Source organism: Hyperolius riggenbachi, chromosome 1 (genome assembly GCF_040937935.1).
Source record: "Hyperolius riggenbachi isolate aHypRig1 chromosome 1, aHypRig1.pri, whole genome shotgun sequence".
Lineage (NCBI taxonomy): Eukaryota > Metazoa > Chordata > Amphibia > Anura > Hyperoliidae > Hyperolius > Hyperolius riggenbachi.
Genome location: NC_090646.1, coordinates 522,615,741 through 522,636,105, shown reverse-complemented (window position 1 = coordinate 522,636,105; position 20,365 = coordinate 522,615,741). Strand labels below are relative to the sequence as shown.

The 20,365-nt window shown below is 45.6% G+C and overlaps 1 protein-coding gene across 1 annotated transcript in view; it reads left to right on the top strand.

Moving 5' to 3' along the window:
• Window positions 1-20,365, top strand: part of TMEM116 (transmembrane protein 116) — a 132,858-nt gene that overhangs the window by 7,697 nt on the left and 104,796 nt on the right. Inside the window, exon 2 of the mRNA XM_068245715.1 lies at window positions 20,145-20,191. Coding sequence (XP_068101816.1) covers window positions 20,145-20,191 — 47 coding nt within the window. The remainder of the gene's footprint in view (window positions 1-20,144; window positions 20,192-20,365) is intronic.

Sequence of the window (20,365 nt, the reverse complement as noted above, 5' to 3'; positions counted from 1 at the left end):
ACCACTGCATAGAATGCATCAGCACTATTTAAATATTGAAAGTAAATATAAATAGCGACTCGTAGAGAATGGTATGTAAATAATTTTTTCTGGATTTTAGGGTCTAAAAGCGGTAAAAAATGTTTAGCATGCTTTTTAGACCCTAAAGCCTGGAAAAAAAAAATCACACAGAGATCTGCAGCAGCCCCAGCACTCACTCACTCACCTTCCTGGGATCCAGCGCTGCAGTTCTCCCTTCGTCCTCCGGGTGGACTTGAGCCAAGTACTTGAGCCAGTGGGGCGTAGTGAGCATGCACACACTCCACCGCCGGGAGCATACTACACCTGCGCAGCACTATTGCACAGGTGCAGAACGCTCCTGGCTGTGAGAGCGTCACGTGGCCGGACTGCGCTGACTGGCTGAATTACCAGGACTCATAGCAGAAGATCCAGGTGGCGGAGGAGGACAGCAAGGGACTGATTAGCCTGAAGGGGGCTGGAGGAAGCCCTAGGTATGTATAAAACGTTTCTTTTCATCCGTCTCAGGTACCCTTTAATTCGTAGTCACCAAACCAAATTTTAACAACAAATCAAATTATTTGATTTCATCAGCAAAGAGAGTGCGTACATTTGCATAAATCAGCATCAATGCAGAATTATTTCCATCTCATTGACCATCTCTATTAGTGACACGGCTACACATCAGGCTTTATTCTTACAGCATAGATGTTATTTAGTATATATAAGAGATTCCTGTGTACACATCATATATACTGTACAGTCACAATCTGATATATTATCTGACTTTAAAAATACGGGGAATGCTTTATTGAAGCAGCACAAGTAACTAATTTTTGATTGGTTTGTTTAATTTTTGTGGCCTAAGCACAGCTATTACTGTATGTATAAATTATTTATGATGACTTTACTGTATATATAAATTATTTATGATGACTGTTATCTGAGAAATAGAACATTTTATCATATTTTCTATTTTAATTACAGTTTAAATTCATTAGGAGTCGGAGTCTGTGTATTTTCTCCTGACTCTGACTCCAGGCACCCAAAAATTGCCCCGACTCCGACTCCTTGACTCTGACTCCACAGCCCTGCAAAAAATGCATTAAAAAGCAATACCTCTGGCTCACGATTGGCATTTATTATGTGCGTTTTAGATGAGTTTTGGAAAAATATGCTGCAAGTCCTGCGTTTTAAAAAATGCACTTTGCAGAACACAAACATATGCGGCCCATTGCTTTGTATTATGTGTGTTTTCCGCAATGCTAGTGTTTCTGCCTAGTATGTTCCTACCCTCAGGCCGGTTTCACACATAACCGGCGTTATAGGTGGGCTGCAGTGCGGTGATTGCATTGCACCGCAATGTTAATGCGCAGTAATCTCCTTTCTGGCTGCAAGCCAAGGAGGAAGTGAAGCTCTGGCATTCACTTTCTGTGACTGAAATTAGAATTGCGCAGAAGTGTATTGTAGTGCGCACCGCAATGTGAACGCCAAACATTTTAAAATTTCTGCATCTCCATAGACTTACATGACATCGCCTTGGGTGTTCACTGATAAAGCGCTGTCGTCACGTGAAATGTGATACTTCCGGTGCACCACTTTGCACCGCAGTAGGTATGAAAGGCCTCATAGGTTTTCATTGCCATAGCGTTACCCTGTGGTCAGTGGCGTAGCTATGGAGCTATGGGCCCCGGTGGGAGTTTTGCATGGGGCCCCCCTCAAGCACTCTATATTTAACACTTGATATGGCGCAACAAAACCTGCCAAGGTCATCTACAGTGTCAGAGGTGCAAGAAGGGGATGGGGAACAGTTGGCTAATGATTACGACTATTCAAAGCATCTATAGAAGTGATTATTACCAGCACAGGACCAATAAAGAGCTAATACTTTGGTTGAGGAAGGGCCCCATGGGCCCCGATACGGTCGCTACCTCTGCAACCCCTATTGCTACGCCCCTGCCTGTGGTAAAAAAGGGTAACACGCCACAAAGAAAATGGGCCAATGTGAAAGGAGCTAAAGCGTTCACAACTGAAACGTTATTTGCCCTAAATTGCCCTAAAATGGCTTGCCTATAGCACACCTTCACGTGATAAAGGGATAATACACATACTTAGCTTCCCTATAAAAAGCTCATTTTTATGACTGCACATTTGTTTTAAACTAGAGGCACTATGAATGGAAACTTCTTTTATGCGTATCTTACTGTAAATGTACCAGTGCTGTGTTTAAATAAAGTTATTTTTGTTTAAACAAACAACAACAACAAAAAAAGCGCCTATTACCTCACATCACAACGCACCACTGTGAACTTGGCCTTTCTCCTTATCTCACTTTCACAGACTACCCCTATTATTAGATCTTGTTAGTTGAGGTGTGTTTGTGTCAGCTTTCAAGACGTTATATGTTACTAACATTGTGTTTAATGTTTACAGCTAGTTTCTGAATACCTTTTTACACTCTATCCAGTAATGCTTCCTTGTTGCTCAGTAGCAGTCTTGTTTACATTGTTTTATCTTTATTTAGCTATTTATTATAAGGTCACTTTTGTTGAGTTTGTGATTTTCTCTTCTGTGGTTCATGTAATTAATAGTTACTCCTTTAAACTTAATCTCATTGGATCGATACATTTGATATGTGCCAGAACCGTAAACTAACCAAAATGGTAATTACAGGGCTTTTCCTGACATCAGTGTTTCTTTTCATTTTCAATAAAGCTTAACCCCAGACACAGCTCTAGATAAACAGTCTGACAGCTTGGCAAGCAGTGTCCAGATAAATTGTTTTTTTTGTTCTGCCAAATTGAACTTCTGTTTATAAAACAAATGTTTGTGTGTGACGAAGCAGCACAGCTGATAGAGCTCACAGCAGGCTCTGTGGGGAGTTTTATTTCTGCTTCATGGCTGACATCATTCTGCAAGCAGGAGAAGGGGTGGTCCCACCCAGAGCTGTCTAATGCAGCTTTCACAGTTATCCCTGCTTTCTGGCTGCGTTTTCCCTTTTTTTTTTTTTTTGCATGTGTGAGTCTACATTTTGCATTTTTTAGTTTCCGAATCTTCGTTTTTGTGTCTGTGTTTTTATGTGAATTTTTCCCATTGCGATTTTTCTGTGCATACCAATACAGTTAATTTACTTGAAATTGTATGTAATTAACTTTACATTCCCATTGTATGGGAATCGCATGTTCAGTGCATAAAAGGCCTTTTTCTCTGCAGAAAATTTGATGCCAGGCAAATGTAAATTTGCAAAAATGCAAATCGCTTGCATATTTTGTTATGGGTGAAAGGTGCTTAATGGTATGTACACACTTGCGATGGTCGTTTGAAACAGCAGCTTAACGATTAGTCTGCCGACAATCGGGTAAAGAACTTTTACCAAACGATCATTAAGTACAACGACGAACGAACGATATCGGCACAATGAGAAAATCCAACAGGACGGATCATACTGAACGACAATCTTACAAAACTATAGTGTGTACAGTTATCTGCCGAGCACGATCGTTACAAGGGCCAATGTGCCTGCGTTGGATTTTGGCCAGCTTCCATACTTCCTGTGTAGTGCGGCCTGTAACGATTGTTACATTATACATTTCAAATAAACTTTGTTTGCAAGTTAACTATCATATATTTGTATCTATTGTAACCCCATGTTTGATTGTTTTTTTTTATTTTATATAAATAAGTACGCAACATTTCCCTCTGATCGTTCTTTTCTGCGAGAACGATTGTTAAAATGTGTATGATGATTGCTGCATCCCATCGTTGCATTCCAATCGTTCCAATATTGTTCGTCTGGTAACTATCGTTCCTTGTAAACGATTGTTATGGCAAGTGTGTATGTACCATTAGGCAGAGTTCACACTTATTCATGCAAATTTTGCGTGCGTTTCTCCGCCTTTTTCCTTATGTGTGATTCTGCATTTTGCAAATTTTTTTGTGGGTGTGTTTTGTGCTTTGATTTTTTTTCATGCATGTTTGTAATCAACTTCAAAATGAAATGCAATTTTTGTAAAACAAATGGGAGCTTTTTGCATTTCCATTGACTTGCATAAAATGCAAATTGCACATCGCACACAGAAACACAAAAAAAGCAACACTACAGAGTAAAAATTATTATTTTATTATCATTATTGATTTATAAAGCGCCAACATATTCCGTGGCGCTGTACAAAGTAAGAAACAAACATGGGGTACATAATACAACAGACAATGCTGTACACCAATATACAAGATACATAATTAGTGACAAAATACAAAAACGATACAAAATACAGAATACAAAATACAGAGGACAACAGAAGATCATGTGCAGATCTGAGATTGCGATTGGATTGGTATCTGGAAATTGGTGAGGAGATATACAAAATGCCCAAAAACAAAACAGAAACAAAAACAAAAATGTACACACAAAAAAAGCAAAAAAAAAAAACCCGCAAAACACACACACAGACAAAAAAGAGAAACTCAAATATGAATGGAGTCTTAGAAGACTGCAACATTCAGAAGTTCAGAAAATCAAAACATTTATACATAGACTACCTGCACAGGTATAGGAAACATGCCCATGGTTTGCATTTCATTGTTTGGCCTGAAACACACCAGAGGAGTTTTACTGAGCGTTTTGAGTTTTTAAATCTGCTGCTAATGTTATCCTATGTGTCTGTGCACACTGGAGCAATGAGGTTTTGTAAAAAACCCCATAGCATTACATTGGGAAGAGCTTTTAGAGGTTTCAAAACCTCTTCCCAATGTAATGCTATGGGGTTTTTTTTACAAAACCTCATCGCTCCACTGTGCACAGACACATAGGATAACCTTAGCAGCAGATTTAAAAACTCAAAACGCTCAGTAAAACTCCTCTGGTGTGTTTCAGGCCTAAGTTTGTTTTCACATACCAGCATTGCAAAGACAGACAGGGTCAGATTTATAACTCAGAGGCCTGTAGGCACAGGTGTTCTGGCGGCCTAAGCTCCGCCCCTGAACACAGACCACTTCCCCATATAAAAATATTCCAAACTCTAATTCCTGCCTTATGTCACTAACTGTCCTTAGAATCTTACACTCTAATCACTGGCTCAAGTTATCCTTAGTGACATGAGACAAGGATTAGCATGTAAACTCCTAAGGTCAGTGATCTGAGGATAGGGGCCGCCTCTCCCACATTAGGCACCTGTAGGCATCATGGGTCATAGGTAATAAAAGTTTATAAGTGTATTATAAACCGTACACACAACTATAGAGGCCTCAGTCCTAAGCACACCCTTAGGTGCATCCAAGAAAAGATGCACTATAGCTCCAAAACAATAGTATAATGATTGGAATACATTTAGGCCTCTTTCATATGAGCGGCTGAAGGCACCAGCCAGGTGCTTGTTAGCACTCGGTGCCAGTGGTGGACAGCAGGGATGATCAATGAGATGCAAGTATTTCCGAGTTCATGCAGGGTTATGTACATTTTATGCAAATATATGCAGCTTGAAAATGGACAAAACAAGTCCCACCCGGGTTTTTAAATTGATTGGGCTATTTTCATGCTGCATATATTTTCATAAAAATGTACATAATCCATGAACTCAGAACTCATTGATCATCCCTAGTGGACAGGCAGCCCCCACATGGAATCCCATCTTAGCGCTGCCACAGCCCTGCTCAGGCACGACATGTCGCGGTCCTCTGCCATGTAATACCACCACCATGACATGTGTGGTGTTACAAACACTGCCATTCACCTTGCATTTTAATTGCACCCAAATGGCGCTGGTGTACGCAGTTCAGCCACCCGTCTGAAAGGGGCCATATGTAGTTGGCATATCAGAACTAATAATAGAGTTCTTTCAGTTTCACTTACTTGAGCTTTTTTTATCCACTGTTTTAAGAAAACATGTTTTTCTCGGCACAGCAACTCATGTCACAAATATTTACCGTCTGTTGGCCGTTGCACAGAGATAAGCATCCAGGGTGTGCCTTCTACTCTCCTGTCTGAGGTGGCAGCTGAAGTGTCTCTTAATGCAGCATGACATGCAGTTTTGTATGAATTAAGGGCACCAATCATGTCTATTGCAGCAGATTAGAGGTTTGTGGTGATCACAATAAAAAGTCAGACAAACCTGCTTTTCTATCCAAATCTCTCATCATACCACACCCTGGGTGACGCGAAACGCGTAGGTGGGAGGAGCCTATCGTCGCATCACGCTACCCAGCCGACCCCGCTGCCTGAAGCCGACCCAGCTAGCCGGCATAGTGCAAACACTTGCTGACTGCCTGCTGTTAGTAACAGGCAAGGCGTGACTGATGCCAGCCAAGGTGCCCCCCCCTGGTGAGCGGACACCTGTGAGGTCACAAGACGTGCATGTACACCGAGTGTAGCCGAACACCAGCTAAGTAACAGTGGGAGGAGTGGAGAGTACTGCTGGGGACAAAACATGCTGAGTGGGACACGCGGCGGTGAAAGTGCACACAGTCTGATGCCAGAGAATGCTGTACTAATGGGCCAAACGCAAGTATACTGATTTATTGAACTATTGCATGACAAAAGAAGGGATGATGTTTTGGGCAAAGGCAAGGCCCTCCCTGGAAAGTCTAGAAGTGTAGAACTGTGTCAGTGTAAAGCCAGCCAGCGATTGCTGTTGCAGCTTTTTGTTATAACAACAGAGGACTTATCCCCATTAGGGGGAGGCAGCTGCTGTGCATATGGCTGTATGCTGATGTGTGACAGCTAGGCGGACTGGGCTTGCATGCATGGAGCATGAGAGTCCTTTTGACAGACTCCATGCACACAAGCCTAGATTGATAGTTCACGGGGTATGGGGGATGGCTCCTTGGTTTTTACATTTTATACTGGGTTCTGCGCAGAAACGTTTTTTTTTAATACTATCTGTGTTTTGGTTACTTAAAGGAGTATACCTGTGACTTGGTGTAGATTGTGCAATAAAGATTTACATTGAAGGAGGATGATATGGTGTTTATGGCCAATTTATGTGGCTTTCTCTATTTACCACACCCAGGGATGCCATTGGAAATCAATGTCTCATGCTGATCATAAATGTATAGATTTTATACAGATCATTTTACATTTTAGATTTAAAATGCCTGTGTTAGATGCCTGTAAATTTCATATCACAAGTGGCACCATGCAGCACGGTGGCGTAGTGGTTAGCGCTCTCGCCTTGCAGCGCTGGTTCCCCGGTTCAAATCCTACCCAGGTCAACATCTGCAAGGAGTTTGTATGTTCTCCCCATGTATGAGTGGGTTTCCTCCACCCACCGGGTACTTTGGTTTTCTCCCACATCCCCAAAACACACATTGAAGTTAATTGGCTTAACTCTAAATTGGCCCGAGACTATGATACATGCACTACATGATACATACATAGACCTATGACTATGGTAGGGACTAGATTGTGAGCCCCTCTAAAGGACAATTAGTGACAAGACAATATACTCTGTAGAGCGCTGCCTAATATGTCGGCGCCATATAAATACTTAACCTGCCTGGCGTTCTATTAAGATCGCCAGGCAGGCTGCGGGAGGGGTTTTTTTTAATAAAAAAAAAACTATTTCATGCAGCCAACTGAAAGTTGGCTGCATGAAAGCCCACTAGAGGGCGCTCCGGAGGCGTTCTTCCGATCGCCTCCGGCGCCCAGAATAAACAAGGAAGGCCGCAATGAGCGGCCTTCCTTGTTTTGCTTACATCGTCGCCATAGCGACGAGCGGAGTGACGTCATCGACGTCAGCCGACGTCCTGACGTCAGCCGCCTCCGATCCAGCCCTTAGCGCTGGCCGGAACATTTTGTTCCGGCTACGCTGGGCTCAGGCGGCTGGGGGGACCCTCTTTCGCCGCTGCTCGCGGCGGATCGCCGAAGAGCGGCGGCGATCAGGCAGCACACGCGGCTGGCAAAGTGCCGGCTGCGTGTGCTGCTTTTTATTTGAGCCAAATCAGCCCAGCAGGGACTGAGCGGCAGGCTCCGGCGGTACTGGACGAGCTGAGCTCGTCCAGACCGCCCAGCAGGTTAAATAAATAAGTGTATGAAAATGCCTGGACAGACTCCTGCAAACAATGTGTGCACTTTTCTAGGCATTTTACAAGGTCTTAAAGGGAAGGTTCAGGCAAAATAAAAAATCCAAATCCACTTTCCTGGGGCTTCCTCCAGCCCGTGGCAGGCAGGAAGTGCCCTCGCCGCCGCTCTTCTCCGGTGGCCGACCCGACCTGGCCAGGTCGGCTGCCAGGTCGGGCTCTTCTGCTCTTCACTAATGGTTTCTTGTGCACTCCACGCGGGCGCGCTGACGTCATCGGACGTCCTCCGGGCTTTACTGCGCAGGCGCAGTAGTTCTGCGTCTGCACAGTACAGCCCGGATGACGTCAGCATGCCCGCGTGGAGTGCAGAGGAGATGTCATTGAAGCGCAGAAGAGGCCCGATCAGGAAGCCGGCCGGGCCAGGTCGGGTCGGCCACCGGAGGAGACCGGGAGCCTGCGGAGCGGCGGCGAGGGCACCTCCTGCCTGCCACGGGCTGGAGGAAGCCCCAAGTAAGTGGATTTGGATTTTTTATTTTGGCCCCATAGTCCCTGGATATTTCCTTTAAAATGTTGCGAAAAAAAGTTAAAGAATGAATTTGTCTGTGTTGCAAACAATGAAACAATCAATACAGGACAATCTTACTGCAATTATCAAGCTCTCTCATTTGAAAATGTGATTGAAAAGCAGTTGCAAATAAATCACATTTTGTTAGCTTAAAGGGAACACTACATGTGTTCCCTTTAAGCTAACAAAATGTGATTTATTTGCAATTCATTCTTTAACTTTTTTTTCAGTGACCAGCTGGTCACTATTGGAGGCTCTTGCCTGGAGGTGTCACTATTGCAAGCTCTTGCCTGGAGGTGTCACTATTGGAGGTTCTTGCCTGGAGGTGTCACTATTGGAGGCTCTTGCATGGAGGTGTCACTATTGGAGGCTCTTGCATGGAGGTGTCACTATTGGAGGCTCTTGCATGGAGGTGTCACTATTGGAGGCTCTTGCCTGGAGGTGTCACTATTGGAGGCTCTTGCATGGATGTGTCACTATTGGAGGTTCTTGCATGGAGGTGTCACTATTGGAGGCTATTGCCTGGAGGTGTCACTATTGGAGGTTCTTGCCTGGAGGTGTCACTATTGGAGGCTCTTGCCTGGAGGTGTCACTATTGGAGGCTCTTGCCTGGAGGTGTCACTATTGGAGGCTCTTGCATGGAGGTGTCACTATTGGAGGCTCTTGCCTGGAGGTGTCACTATTGGAGGCTTTTGCATGGAGGTGTCACTATTGGAGGCTCTTGCCTGGAGGTGTCACTATTGGAGGCTCTTGCATGGAGGTGTCACTATTAGAGGTTCTTGCATGGAGGTGTCACTATTGGAGGCTTTTGCATGGAGGTGTCACTATTGGAGGCTCTTGCCTGGAGGTGTCACTATTGGAGGCTCTTGCCTGGAGGTGTCACTATTGGGGGCTCTTGCCTGGAGGTGTCACTATTGGAGGCTCTTGCCTGGAGGTGTCACTATTGGGGGCTCTTGCCTGGAGGTGTCACTATTGGAAGCTCTTTCCTGGAGGTGTCACTATTGGAGGCTCTTGCCTGGAGGTGTCACTATTGGAGGCTATTGCCTGGAGGTGTCACTATTGGAGGCTATTACCTGGAGGTGTCACTATTGGAGGCTCTTGCCTGGAGGTGTCACTATTGGGGGCTCTTGCATGGAGGTGTCACTATTGGAGGTTCTTGCATGGAGGTGTCACTATTGGGGGCTCTTGCATGGAGGTGTCACTATTGGAGGTTCTTGCATGGAGGTGTCACTATTGGAGGCTCTTGCCTGGAGGTGTCACTATTGGAGGCTATTGCCTGGAGGTGTCACTATTGGAGGCTCTTGCCTGGAGGTGTCACTATTGGAGGCTCTTGCCTGGAGGTGTCACTATTGGGGGCTCTTGCATGGAGGTGTCACTATTGGAGGATCTTGCCTGGAGGTGTCACTATTGGAGGCTCTTGCATGGAGGTGTCACTATTAGAGGTTCTTGCATGGAGGTGTCACTATTGGAGGCTCTTGCCTGGAGGTGTCACTATTGGAGGCTCTTGCCTGGAGGTGTCACTATTGGAGGCTCTTGCATGGAGGTGTCACTATTGGAGGCTCTTGCCTGGAGGTGTCACTATTGGAGGCTTTTGCATGGAGGTGTCACTATTGGAGGCTCTTGCCTGGAGGTGTCACTATTGGAGGCTCTTGCCTGGAGGTGTCACTATTGGAGGCTTTTGCATGGAGGTGTCACTATTGGAGGCTCTCGCCTGAAGGTGTCACTATTGGAGGCTCTTGCATGGAGGTGTCACTATTAGAGGTTCTTGCATGGAGGTGTCACTATTGGAGGCTTTTGCATGGAGGTGTCACTATTGGAGGCTCTTGCCTGGAGGTGTCACTATTGGAGGCTCTTGCCTGGAGGTGTCACTATTGGAGGCTCTTGCCTGGAGGTGTCACTATTGGAGGCTCTTGCCTGGAGGTGTCACTATTGGAGGCTCTTGCCTGGAGGTGTCACTATTGGAGGCTATTGCCTGGAGGTGTCACTATTGGAGGCTCTTGCATGGAGGTGTCACTATTGGAGGCTATTGCCTGGAGGTGTCACTATTGGAGGCTCTTGCATGGAGGTGTCACTATTGGAGGCTCTTGCATGGAGGTGTCACTATTGGAGGCTCTTGCATGGAGGTGTCACTATTGGAGGCTCTTGCATGGAGGTGTCACTATTGGAGGCTATTGCCTGGAGGTTTCACTATTGGAGACTCTTGCCTGGAGGTGTCACTATTGGAGGCTCTTGCATGGAGGTGTCACTATTAGAGGTTCTTGCATGGAGGTGTCACTATTGGAGGCTCTTGCCTGGAGGTGTCACTATTGGAGGCTCTTGCATGGAGGTGTCACTATTGGAGGCTCTTGCCTGGAGGTGTCACTATTGGAGGCTCTTGCCTAGAGGTGTCACTATTGTAGGCTCTTGCCTGGAGGTGCTGCACTGTTGTAGGCTCTTGTTTGCAGGTGTCACTATTGGAAGCACTAATTGAAGCAATAATTGCCTAAGAAAACTAGTGACTCGCTCAAATTATTTTGATTAAAAATGTTCAATGTGTACACTCTGAAATCATCAATGTCAAACTTTCATGCAGGGACGTCTTAACTTCACAGAAGCTCAGGGAGAAGCTGACAGAGAGAAATAGATGAATATCTAGTTTGGAACTAGGTTTGTGAGAAGTGCTAAGATGCATACCTATGCATCTGCCGCCATGAGATTTGGGCACACAATAAAACCGGTATATGGCTGATCCTGCACAAGTCCCGGAAGCGTTCATTACTGTTCCCCCTCCAGGCCGCCATGGATAGTGGGGAATGATGTAATACGGCTTCCATCTGGCGGACAAAAAACAGTATTTAAAAAGCAACTTGAGCTCCGTCTTTTTGATGGCGCCCAAGTTACTTAGTGAGCGCAGCTATAGCCGTAATTCCTATTATGGCCTATAGTGGCGCCTGCTGCGCCCAAATCTCCTGCACTGTTTCAAAGGGAACATTCAAAAATACCCTAATAGAAAAGTATTAAAATGTAACTTTTAATCAAATTTGCATTAAAAATGATCACGTTTGCTGACCATTTGGTAGAAATGCGATAAGTGAGACTGGAGGAGAGAGTCAGAGGTCAATAGACCAACCTCCAAGTTCACACTAAGAATTATTAAACCCTACACCAATAACTCAACATGTTTCATTTCCTCAATTGGAAACTTCGTCAGGAGTGATTATTAACTATCAGAGTAACGGCCACTGCAGGAGCAGGCTGCCCTGCAGTCGCCGTTACTCTGCTAGTCTTTTTTGCTACCTTTTGTAAATATGTGATCTATGAATGTATTTATTATGTTGATCACTTAGCCACCTTATCACTAGTTAATAATCACTCCTGACGAAGTTTCCAATTGAGGAAATGAAACATGTTGAGTTATTGGTGTAGGGTTTAATAATTCTTAGTGTGAACTTGGAGGTTGGTCTATTGAGCTCTGACTCCCTCCTCCAGTCTCACTTATCGCATTTCTACCAAATGGTCAGCAAACGTGATCGTTTTTAATGCAAATTTGATTAAAAGTTAAATTTTAATACTTTTCTATTAGGGTATTTTTGAATGTTTTGATTTCCAATTCAGATGTGTTTTTTTGTATTCTGTTTTAAAGGGAACCAGAGGCCCCAGGTAAAATATTCTATACATACCTGGGGCTTCCTCCAGCCCCATACGTCTGGATCGCTCCCACGCCGCCGTCCTTTACTGCCTGGATCCGCCAGTACAGAGTCCCGTCATGGCCGCCAGTCGGCTGGCAGACGCAGCCAATTGTCCGCATCACACGGGGCTCCCTCCATAGACGTACGCGTGAGGCTGCTTACTGCGCAGCCACATGCGTACGGGTATGGAGGGAGCCCCTGTGATGCGAACAATTGGCCGCGTCCGCCGGAAGTGACTGGTCCCGGTACCGCCGATCCAGGAAGCGGAGGATGGCGGCGTGAGAGCGATCCAGGCTTATGGTGCTGGAAGAAACCCCAGGTATGTATAAAAGCTTTTTCTTTTTTTTTTTCTTATGTTCCTCTCTGGTTCTCTTTAACAGCGCTCAGCTAAGATATACCGGTAGCTTTTTTATGCAACAAAGTTCCTGAATTCAGATATACTTTAAATTGTGCTTTAATTAATGTGTTACCTGAGAAATCTGTTTCAGATTGACGTATTGTAGCCAGGCTTTGCATAAGCATGTGTACCCGAGATAGTGTGCCAAGAGCGGAAGTAGAAGGAGGAAGCAGGCAGTTCCTATAGAAAGAGCCTGTGACAGCAGTCAGTATGAACATACAGTACATGAGGTGTGCAGAATCAGTTATTTAGCTTTGCTTATCAGAGACCCCTTTGAGATCAGTGCCAAGATAGCAATAAATAGGAAAGGAAATCTAATCCCTGCCTTATTAGAATGTATTTTCCCCACCATTACACAATACAACGTGCAAGAAAAAACGTACATTAGATATAGAACATACTGGATACTGCAAAGTCACTTTGCAGACGCACATTATCTTGGTAAAGAGCAATTGTTATGGCCAGTCTTCCACATTCAGGTCTGCCAAAACTGGGCAGAAGATAATGGTGGAGGAAGTTCTATATCTATATTATTTTCAAGTAAGTCAATCGGAAGTCTAAAGTGACGTGATGGGGAACTAGTCTGTCTTCCATGGGTTGTGGTTGCTGACCAGCAAAGACTAATGAGCCATTGCAGGTGGTTGATCAAAACCATGCGTAGTGTGTCTCTCTGCATTCTGTAAGCTGCTTGCACACTATGGCTCATATCCAATTAACAAACTCAACAACAATAAGCGCTGGCGAGTTCTTAAATTAGGCGATGAGAGCATCGTGTTCCCTGGGGAAAACTGTATGTGGCATGAATCTGGTAAAAGCACATATTTGCAGTAAGTAGGCAAGTGTGTTTGGTGTGGCTGAGCTCCAAATGGCCTGTATTGCTGCCTTTGCCCTTATATTCCCTGGACCATATGCAATTCACTTTTTCGCCTGACTTTACTCCAAGGTAATATTTTCACACCTTGGGCCATATGCAATTCACTTTTTCTCCTGACTTTTCTCCTAGCAGATAATTTTTTTTTCATCTTCTATTTAAAATAACGTTTCAGCACTTTTCAAATCAGAAAAACTACCAAAAGTAAACAAAAAAGTACTATCAAAATAGTTTTGAGTATTTTCTTGCTTTCTGGTGGCTTAAAATGCATTTTATAGACAAATTTAAAAACATCACTTAGGAGAAAACACAGGAGAAAAAGTGAATTGCAAATGGCCCCTTGTCAATAAAAGGCCCTTTGCACCATGAGTAGGCAAGAAAATACTTAGGGCCCGTTTCTACTAGAGCGAATCTGCATGCAGATTCGCATAGACAATACAAGTGGATGGGACTGTTTCCACTTGTCAGGATTTCTGAGTGTTTTTCTGTGCAGAAACAATCTGCAAGGCAGAGCCCTCAGATTCGCATACAATGTATTTAATAGAAAATTCTCATGCAAACCTTACCGCAAATTTGCCAGCGTTTTCGCATCAAATCAATGTAAAAGCACACAGGCACTGACACGGTTGAATTTGCATACTCATTAACATATGCGAAAACGCCCACGAAATCGCGGTAAAATTCGCATCCACGTGCAAATTCGTTTTTGCTTTTTCCGCGACTAGTTCGCGCCGCACAAGTAGAAACGGCCCTTATACTAATGTTGATAGCCCTTTTTACCTGCTTTTTGGTTATTTTTCAATAGCAAAATGCTAAAAAGTTATTTTAAAGAGAACAAACAAATGATCTCCTAGGAGAAAAGTCAGGATAAAGTCAGGCCTCCCTGTTTCCAGTTACCTGTCTGATGGCAAACTACTAATCCTTACAAAGCATTACATTTTTTTTAGTAGCCTCAGGATAGTTTTTTCTTTGAGCAAGTCCCTTGCAGGTCATGCAGGTGTCACCGTAACTAATAACAGTGACTAACACCTTGTTTAATGCATGCAAGGGAAAAGAACCTGAACTCAGAACGTCCTCTCTGCTCTAAAAGATACACAACAGCATAATAACCTTTAAACAAAACATTTTTGTTACAGCTGATAAAAATTAATATAAATCTGCACTATTTCTACTTCCTGGTTCATGCAAGCAGACATACTGTATTGTTAACATTCTGTGCTTTCAAATGAGCGTATCTGCCACCTCTGCCATGACAGTCATGTGACACAGGGGAGAGATCAAATTACTACTTGTGATTAGACACAAATGAGGGGGAATTAAAATGGCTAAACTATTTTCCTTTTGTCTTATGCAAGAGTTCAGGTCCACTTTAATTTGCCCATAGAAGCCATACCAATGTCAAGCTTCAGATTCTGGCTTCTTTTATTATATGGAAGAAAGAATGTCAGAGTTTAGTTAGTTGCTGTAGATGAGACTATTAGTTTCATCAGTCACTTGTACACTCTGCTCACCTTGCATTGCCACATGTCTCACCTGCCATGCTGTGCAGTACAGCCTATTCACCAAGCATAGTGCTGTGCTTCCCTCTTCTAGCCCTGCTACCCTGCTATGAACAGGCACATGGAATCAAAGACCCAAGTTCAGCCTCCCATTTTTTGGGGCACATTGTGTTCTGAATTGTACGTTAGCACTTATCAAAATAAATATATTACAGACTAGGAACCTTAGCCTGTTTAATAATGGGCTCTAGGTCTGTCACCGCTGCCACCTGTCAGCATGCGCGCGGGCCCCCTTCCTCCAGCATCCCATTGATTGTTTGCCTGTTTGAAGAGCTCTGTTTACAAATTAAACTGTTTGGGGCCGAGTATTGTACAGGTGAGTTACTAGGCTAAAAGTTAGCAACACACCTGTTGCTATGACGAGGGGAACATGGATGATGCACAGTGCACAACAGAGCAGGAAAACAATGCACCTGGAGTATACAGAGCAGGATGAGCAGACCCATTCACCCATCTAGCTCTCTATGCTACACAGGCATGGAGCAAGGCTGGTCACCACTGGGGAGCATAGAGAGCAGGATGAGCAGTCCCATCCAGCCCACCATCTAGCTCTCTATGCTACATGTACGGAACCAGGCTGGTCACCACTGGGAGAGCATAGAGAGCAGTCTCAACCAGCCCACCATCTAGATCTCTATGCTACATGCATGGAGCCGGGCTGGTCACCACTGGGAGAGCATAGAGAGCAGGATAAGCAGTCCCATCCAGCCCACCATCTAGCTCTCTATGCTACATGCACGGAGCCTCGCTGGTCACCACTGGGGGGGAGCATAGAGAGCAGGATAAGCAGTCCCATCCAGCCCACCATCTAGCTCTCTATGCTACATGCATGGAGCAACGCTGGTCACCACTGAGGGGAGCATAGAGAGCAGGATGAGAAGTCCCATACAGCCCATCCATCTAGCTCTCTATGCTTCATGCACGGAGCTGGGCTGGTCACCACTAGGGGGAGCATAGAGAGCAGGATGAGCAGTCCCATCCAGCCCACCCATCTAGCTCTCTATGCTACATGCACGGAGCCGGGGTAATGTCAGAATGGGCAGCCCAGAAGCAGCCTTCCTCACTGAGTATCGCGCATGCTCAGTGGGAAGTTAGACATTATTTACCTGAAATATCTCCGCTTCCGCACCACGTACACTCTCGAAATTTTCAGGGTAGGGAGGGGACCCCCAGATCTAGCTCTGTGCCGAATTGCAGCCCCCGAGCCCTGCTAGTTCCCGAGATAGGTTTGCTGCAATCAGTCTCGGGAACCAGCGGGGCTCGGGGGCTGCAATTCGGCACAGAGCTAGATCTGGGGGTCCCCTCCCTCCCCTGAAAATTTCGGGAGTGTACATGGTGTGAAAGCGGAGATATTTAGGACGTTTTACGTGGCTGCGTAATTTAATGGGACACAGGCTCCTACTGCGCATGCGGGGCTGCCCAATCTGCTTGGCTGCCCATTCTGACACTACACTGGGCTGGTCACCACTGGGAGAGCATAGAGAGCAGGATGAGCAGTCCCATCCAGCCCATCCATCTAGCTCTGTATGCTACATGCACGGAGCCGGGCTGGTCACCACTGGGGGGAGCATAGAGAGCAGGATAAAAAGTCCCATACAGCCCATCCATCTAGCTCTCTATGCTACATGCATGGAGCTGGGCTGGTCACCCACTGGGGGGAGCATATAGAGCAGGATGAGAAGTCCCATACAGCCCATCCATCTAGCTCTCTATGCTACATGCGCGGAGCCGGGCTGGTCCCCCACTAAAAGAGCACAGAGAGCTGGATGAGAAGTCCAATCCAGCCCACCATCTAGCTCTCTATGCTACATGCACGGAGTTGGGCTGGTTACCAAGACAAGACAAGACAAATAACATTTATATTGCGCTTTTCTCCTTGCGGACTCAAAGTGCCAGAGCAGAGCAGCAGCCACTAGGGTGCGCTCTATTGGCAGTAGCAGTGTAAGGGAGACTTGCCAAAGGTCTCCTACTGAATTAGTGCTGGCTTACTGAACAGGCAGAGCCGAGATTCGAACCCTGGTCTCCTGTGTCAGAGGCAGAGCCCTTAACCATTACACCATCAGCCAACTGCTCATGCTACCACTGAGGGAGCAGAGAGAGCAGGATCAGCAGTTCCATCCAGCCCACCATCTAGCTCTCTATGCTACATGCATGGAGCCAGGCTGGTCACCACTGGCTACATGAGAATACACAGACAAGGGCTCTGATTCAGTATGGTATCTTGTACCATGACAGGCTCATAACTTACTGACTGCCCAAATTGGGGGAAAGACCTCCCACCAGACCTTATACAGCAGAGTCCTTGGTATCCAGCGCTGGGGGATCACCTGATGCCAGATGCATGTGCTTGCCAGTTGCTTGAGCAACCAGCCTAAAAAGCACAAATCTCCACCCCTAAATACTTTCCGAGCCTCCAGCGATGTCCAGCAGCCTTCCTGCATCACCTAGCGGGCTCCAAGCGGCTTCACCGCTAGGAGCCCGCTAAATGCTGCAGAAAGGCTGCTAGATGTCGCTGGAGGCTCGGTAAGTATTTTAAAAGCCTCAAAACCCACCCAAAACAAAGTCCCTGTTTTCCCTCAGGCATCCCGGTTAGTTGAGACTTCCGGTTGACTGAGTTCCGGATAATTGGGACTTTGCTGTATAAAGAACCTATGTAATTTTTTCACACTTCTAGTCAGAAAACCAATGAACCTGATATTTTAGGCAGGTGTCCCACAGTATTGGCTCTGTATTACAGCTACAGTCTCCAAGTCATACAGGATGGGGCACAAGTTATGATCTGCTTTGCACTTTGTACTCTTGAGAAAAACATACATCAATTTTAACAGTGAGCAGCTTGACAACACTGGTCTAACTGGTTTTTACATGTTTAGAGGATGTATAAGTAGAGGTTTGTTAAAGTATTAACAGTAAAGACATACCTGACTGACCTAACAATAATCAACGTATAGTTTGTAACACACAGCTAGTTGTGATTGCCCAGCCTGCTTGGCCCTGTTTACCTTATACACTAATGCTGGGAATACACGGTACGTTTTCGAGGCTTGATTTCCCGCTCGATTGCGAGCCTGATTCTCTTATCTTCCATTCATTTTTCTTATCTTTTCCCATTGTTCCCCATGCAAAATCGAGCGCGGAAACGATCAGGCGCGAGATCGGACATGTCGGAAATGATCTATTTAGCCATCTAAATGGCTCAAAATCTAACCGTGTATTCCCAACATAACACAGTTGTTGCAGAGTAGAACATAAATGCTGAGTAGGACACAAAATTAAGCCTCGTATTCGCTCGCAGTCATTCTGAAATGATTGTTAAATAAACATTTTGGCTAGAAAAGTACAAACAGCTCTGTACAGACATACTGCTGGGCTACAGTTGAGCAGCTTGTCCTGTTCTGTGGAGAGAGAAAGGGGTACACCCTGAAGAAGGAAGGACAATGCATTAAGGACCAGGGGATTTTGCACTGATCGGTGCTGCGTGGGCTCTACAGCCCGCAGCACCGATCAGGAATGTGGCAGGGCGATCAGACATCCCCCCTTTTTTCCCCACTAGGGGGATGTCCTGCAGGGGGGGTCTACTGATTTGCGGGGGGGGCTCCTCAAAGCCCCCCTCCGCAGCGTTTTCTGGGCTCCCCGGCTTTCCCTCCCTCTACCTTTTTTTTCTGAGCGGCGCAGGACGGAATTCCGTCCTGCGCCTGATAGGATAGGCTTCTGCCTATCAGATGACGGCGATCCCCGGCCAATCAGAGGCCGGGGATCGCCGATCTACGTCACGGCGCTGCTGCGCAGCAGCGCCGTGTGATGTAAACAGCGGGGATTTCTTCCCCGGATGTTTACATTATGCGTGCGAGCCGCGATCGGCGGCTCGCACACTGTTCACGGAGACAGTCTTCGTGAACTAGCATGGAAAGGCCGCTCGATCGAGCGGCCGTTTCCATGCTATACCACTAATGACCCGCCGACGCCTATCGGCGTTAGGCGGTCGTTAAGTGGTTTTAAAGTGAACCTGAGGTGAGAGTGATATGGAGGCTGCCATATTTATTTCCTTATAAGTAATATCAGTTGCCTGGCAGCCCTGCTGACCCTCTGCCTCTAATACTTTTAGCCATAGACCCTGAACAAGCATACAGATCAGATGTTTCTGACATTATTGTCAGATCTGACAAGATTAGCTGCATGCTTGTTTCTGGTAGACACAACTGCAGCCAAATAGACCAACAGGGCTGCCAGGCAACTGGTATTGCTTAAAAGGAAATAAATATGGCAGCCTTCATATACTGCTCACTTCAGGTTCCCTTTTACCGATATTCCACAAGCCGCTTTCACCGGCACCCAGATTACTGCAGCATTCTTTTTAAAGGGATACTGTAGGGGGGTCGGGGGAAAATGAGCGGAACTTACCCGGGGCTTCTAATGGTCCCCCGCAGACATCCTGTGCCCGCGCAGCCGCTCACCAATGCTCCGGCCCCGCCTCCGGTTCACTGCTGGAATTTCTGACTTTAAAGTCAGAAAACCACTGCGCCTGCGTTGCCGTGTCCTCAATCCCGCTGATGTCATCAAGAGCGCACAGCGCAGGCCCAGTATGGTCTGTGTCTGCGCAGTACACTCCTGGTGACATCAGCGGGAGCGAGGACATGGCAACGCAGGCGCAGTGGTTTTCTGACTTTAAAGTCAGAAATTCCAGAAGTGAACCGGAGGCGGGGCCGGAGCATTGGGGAGTGGCTGCGCCAACACAGGATGTCTTCGGGGGACCATTAGAAGCCCCGGGTAAGTTCAGCTCATTTTCCCCCGACCCCCCTACAGTATCCCTTTAAATGTAAGCACCTTTACCTACATGTATGAACATTAACTGACAAAATAACTTGTGTAAATCCATATGTTACAACATAATACAGAATCTCACAGGGATGATCTCTTTTCCTTCTATGTTTTATAAAAATGTATCACATTTATAAACTAAGACATATTAATATGTACCCAGTAGTATTGTAAATGTAGGATGCGTTTGAATTATTTTCTTTATTATTATTATTAAAAGGTCCCTGTTATGATTGTGAGTTTGTTTTTTTCTCAGGTGTTCATTGGTGTCAGATGGATACAAGTGATTACAGCCATACTAAGGTACAAGACAAACTTCTTCTTTATACTGTAGATTGTCATCACTGAACCCTGTAGGCACACGTCACTCTGTGCTAGGGACACATCTATTACACAGTCGGCTGACATTTCAAGAGATTCCTCTCCAAAGAAAAGCAATGAAAGTTTAAGTAACACTATAGTTGTTTTCCATAGATG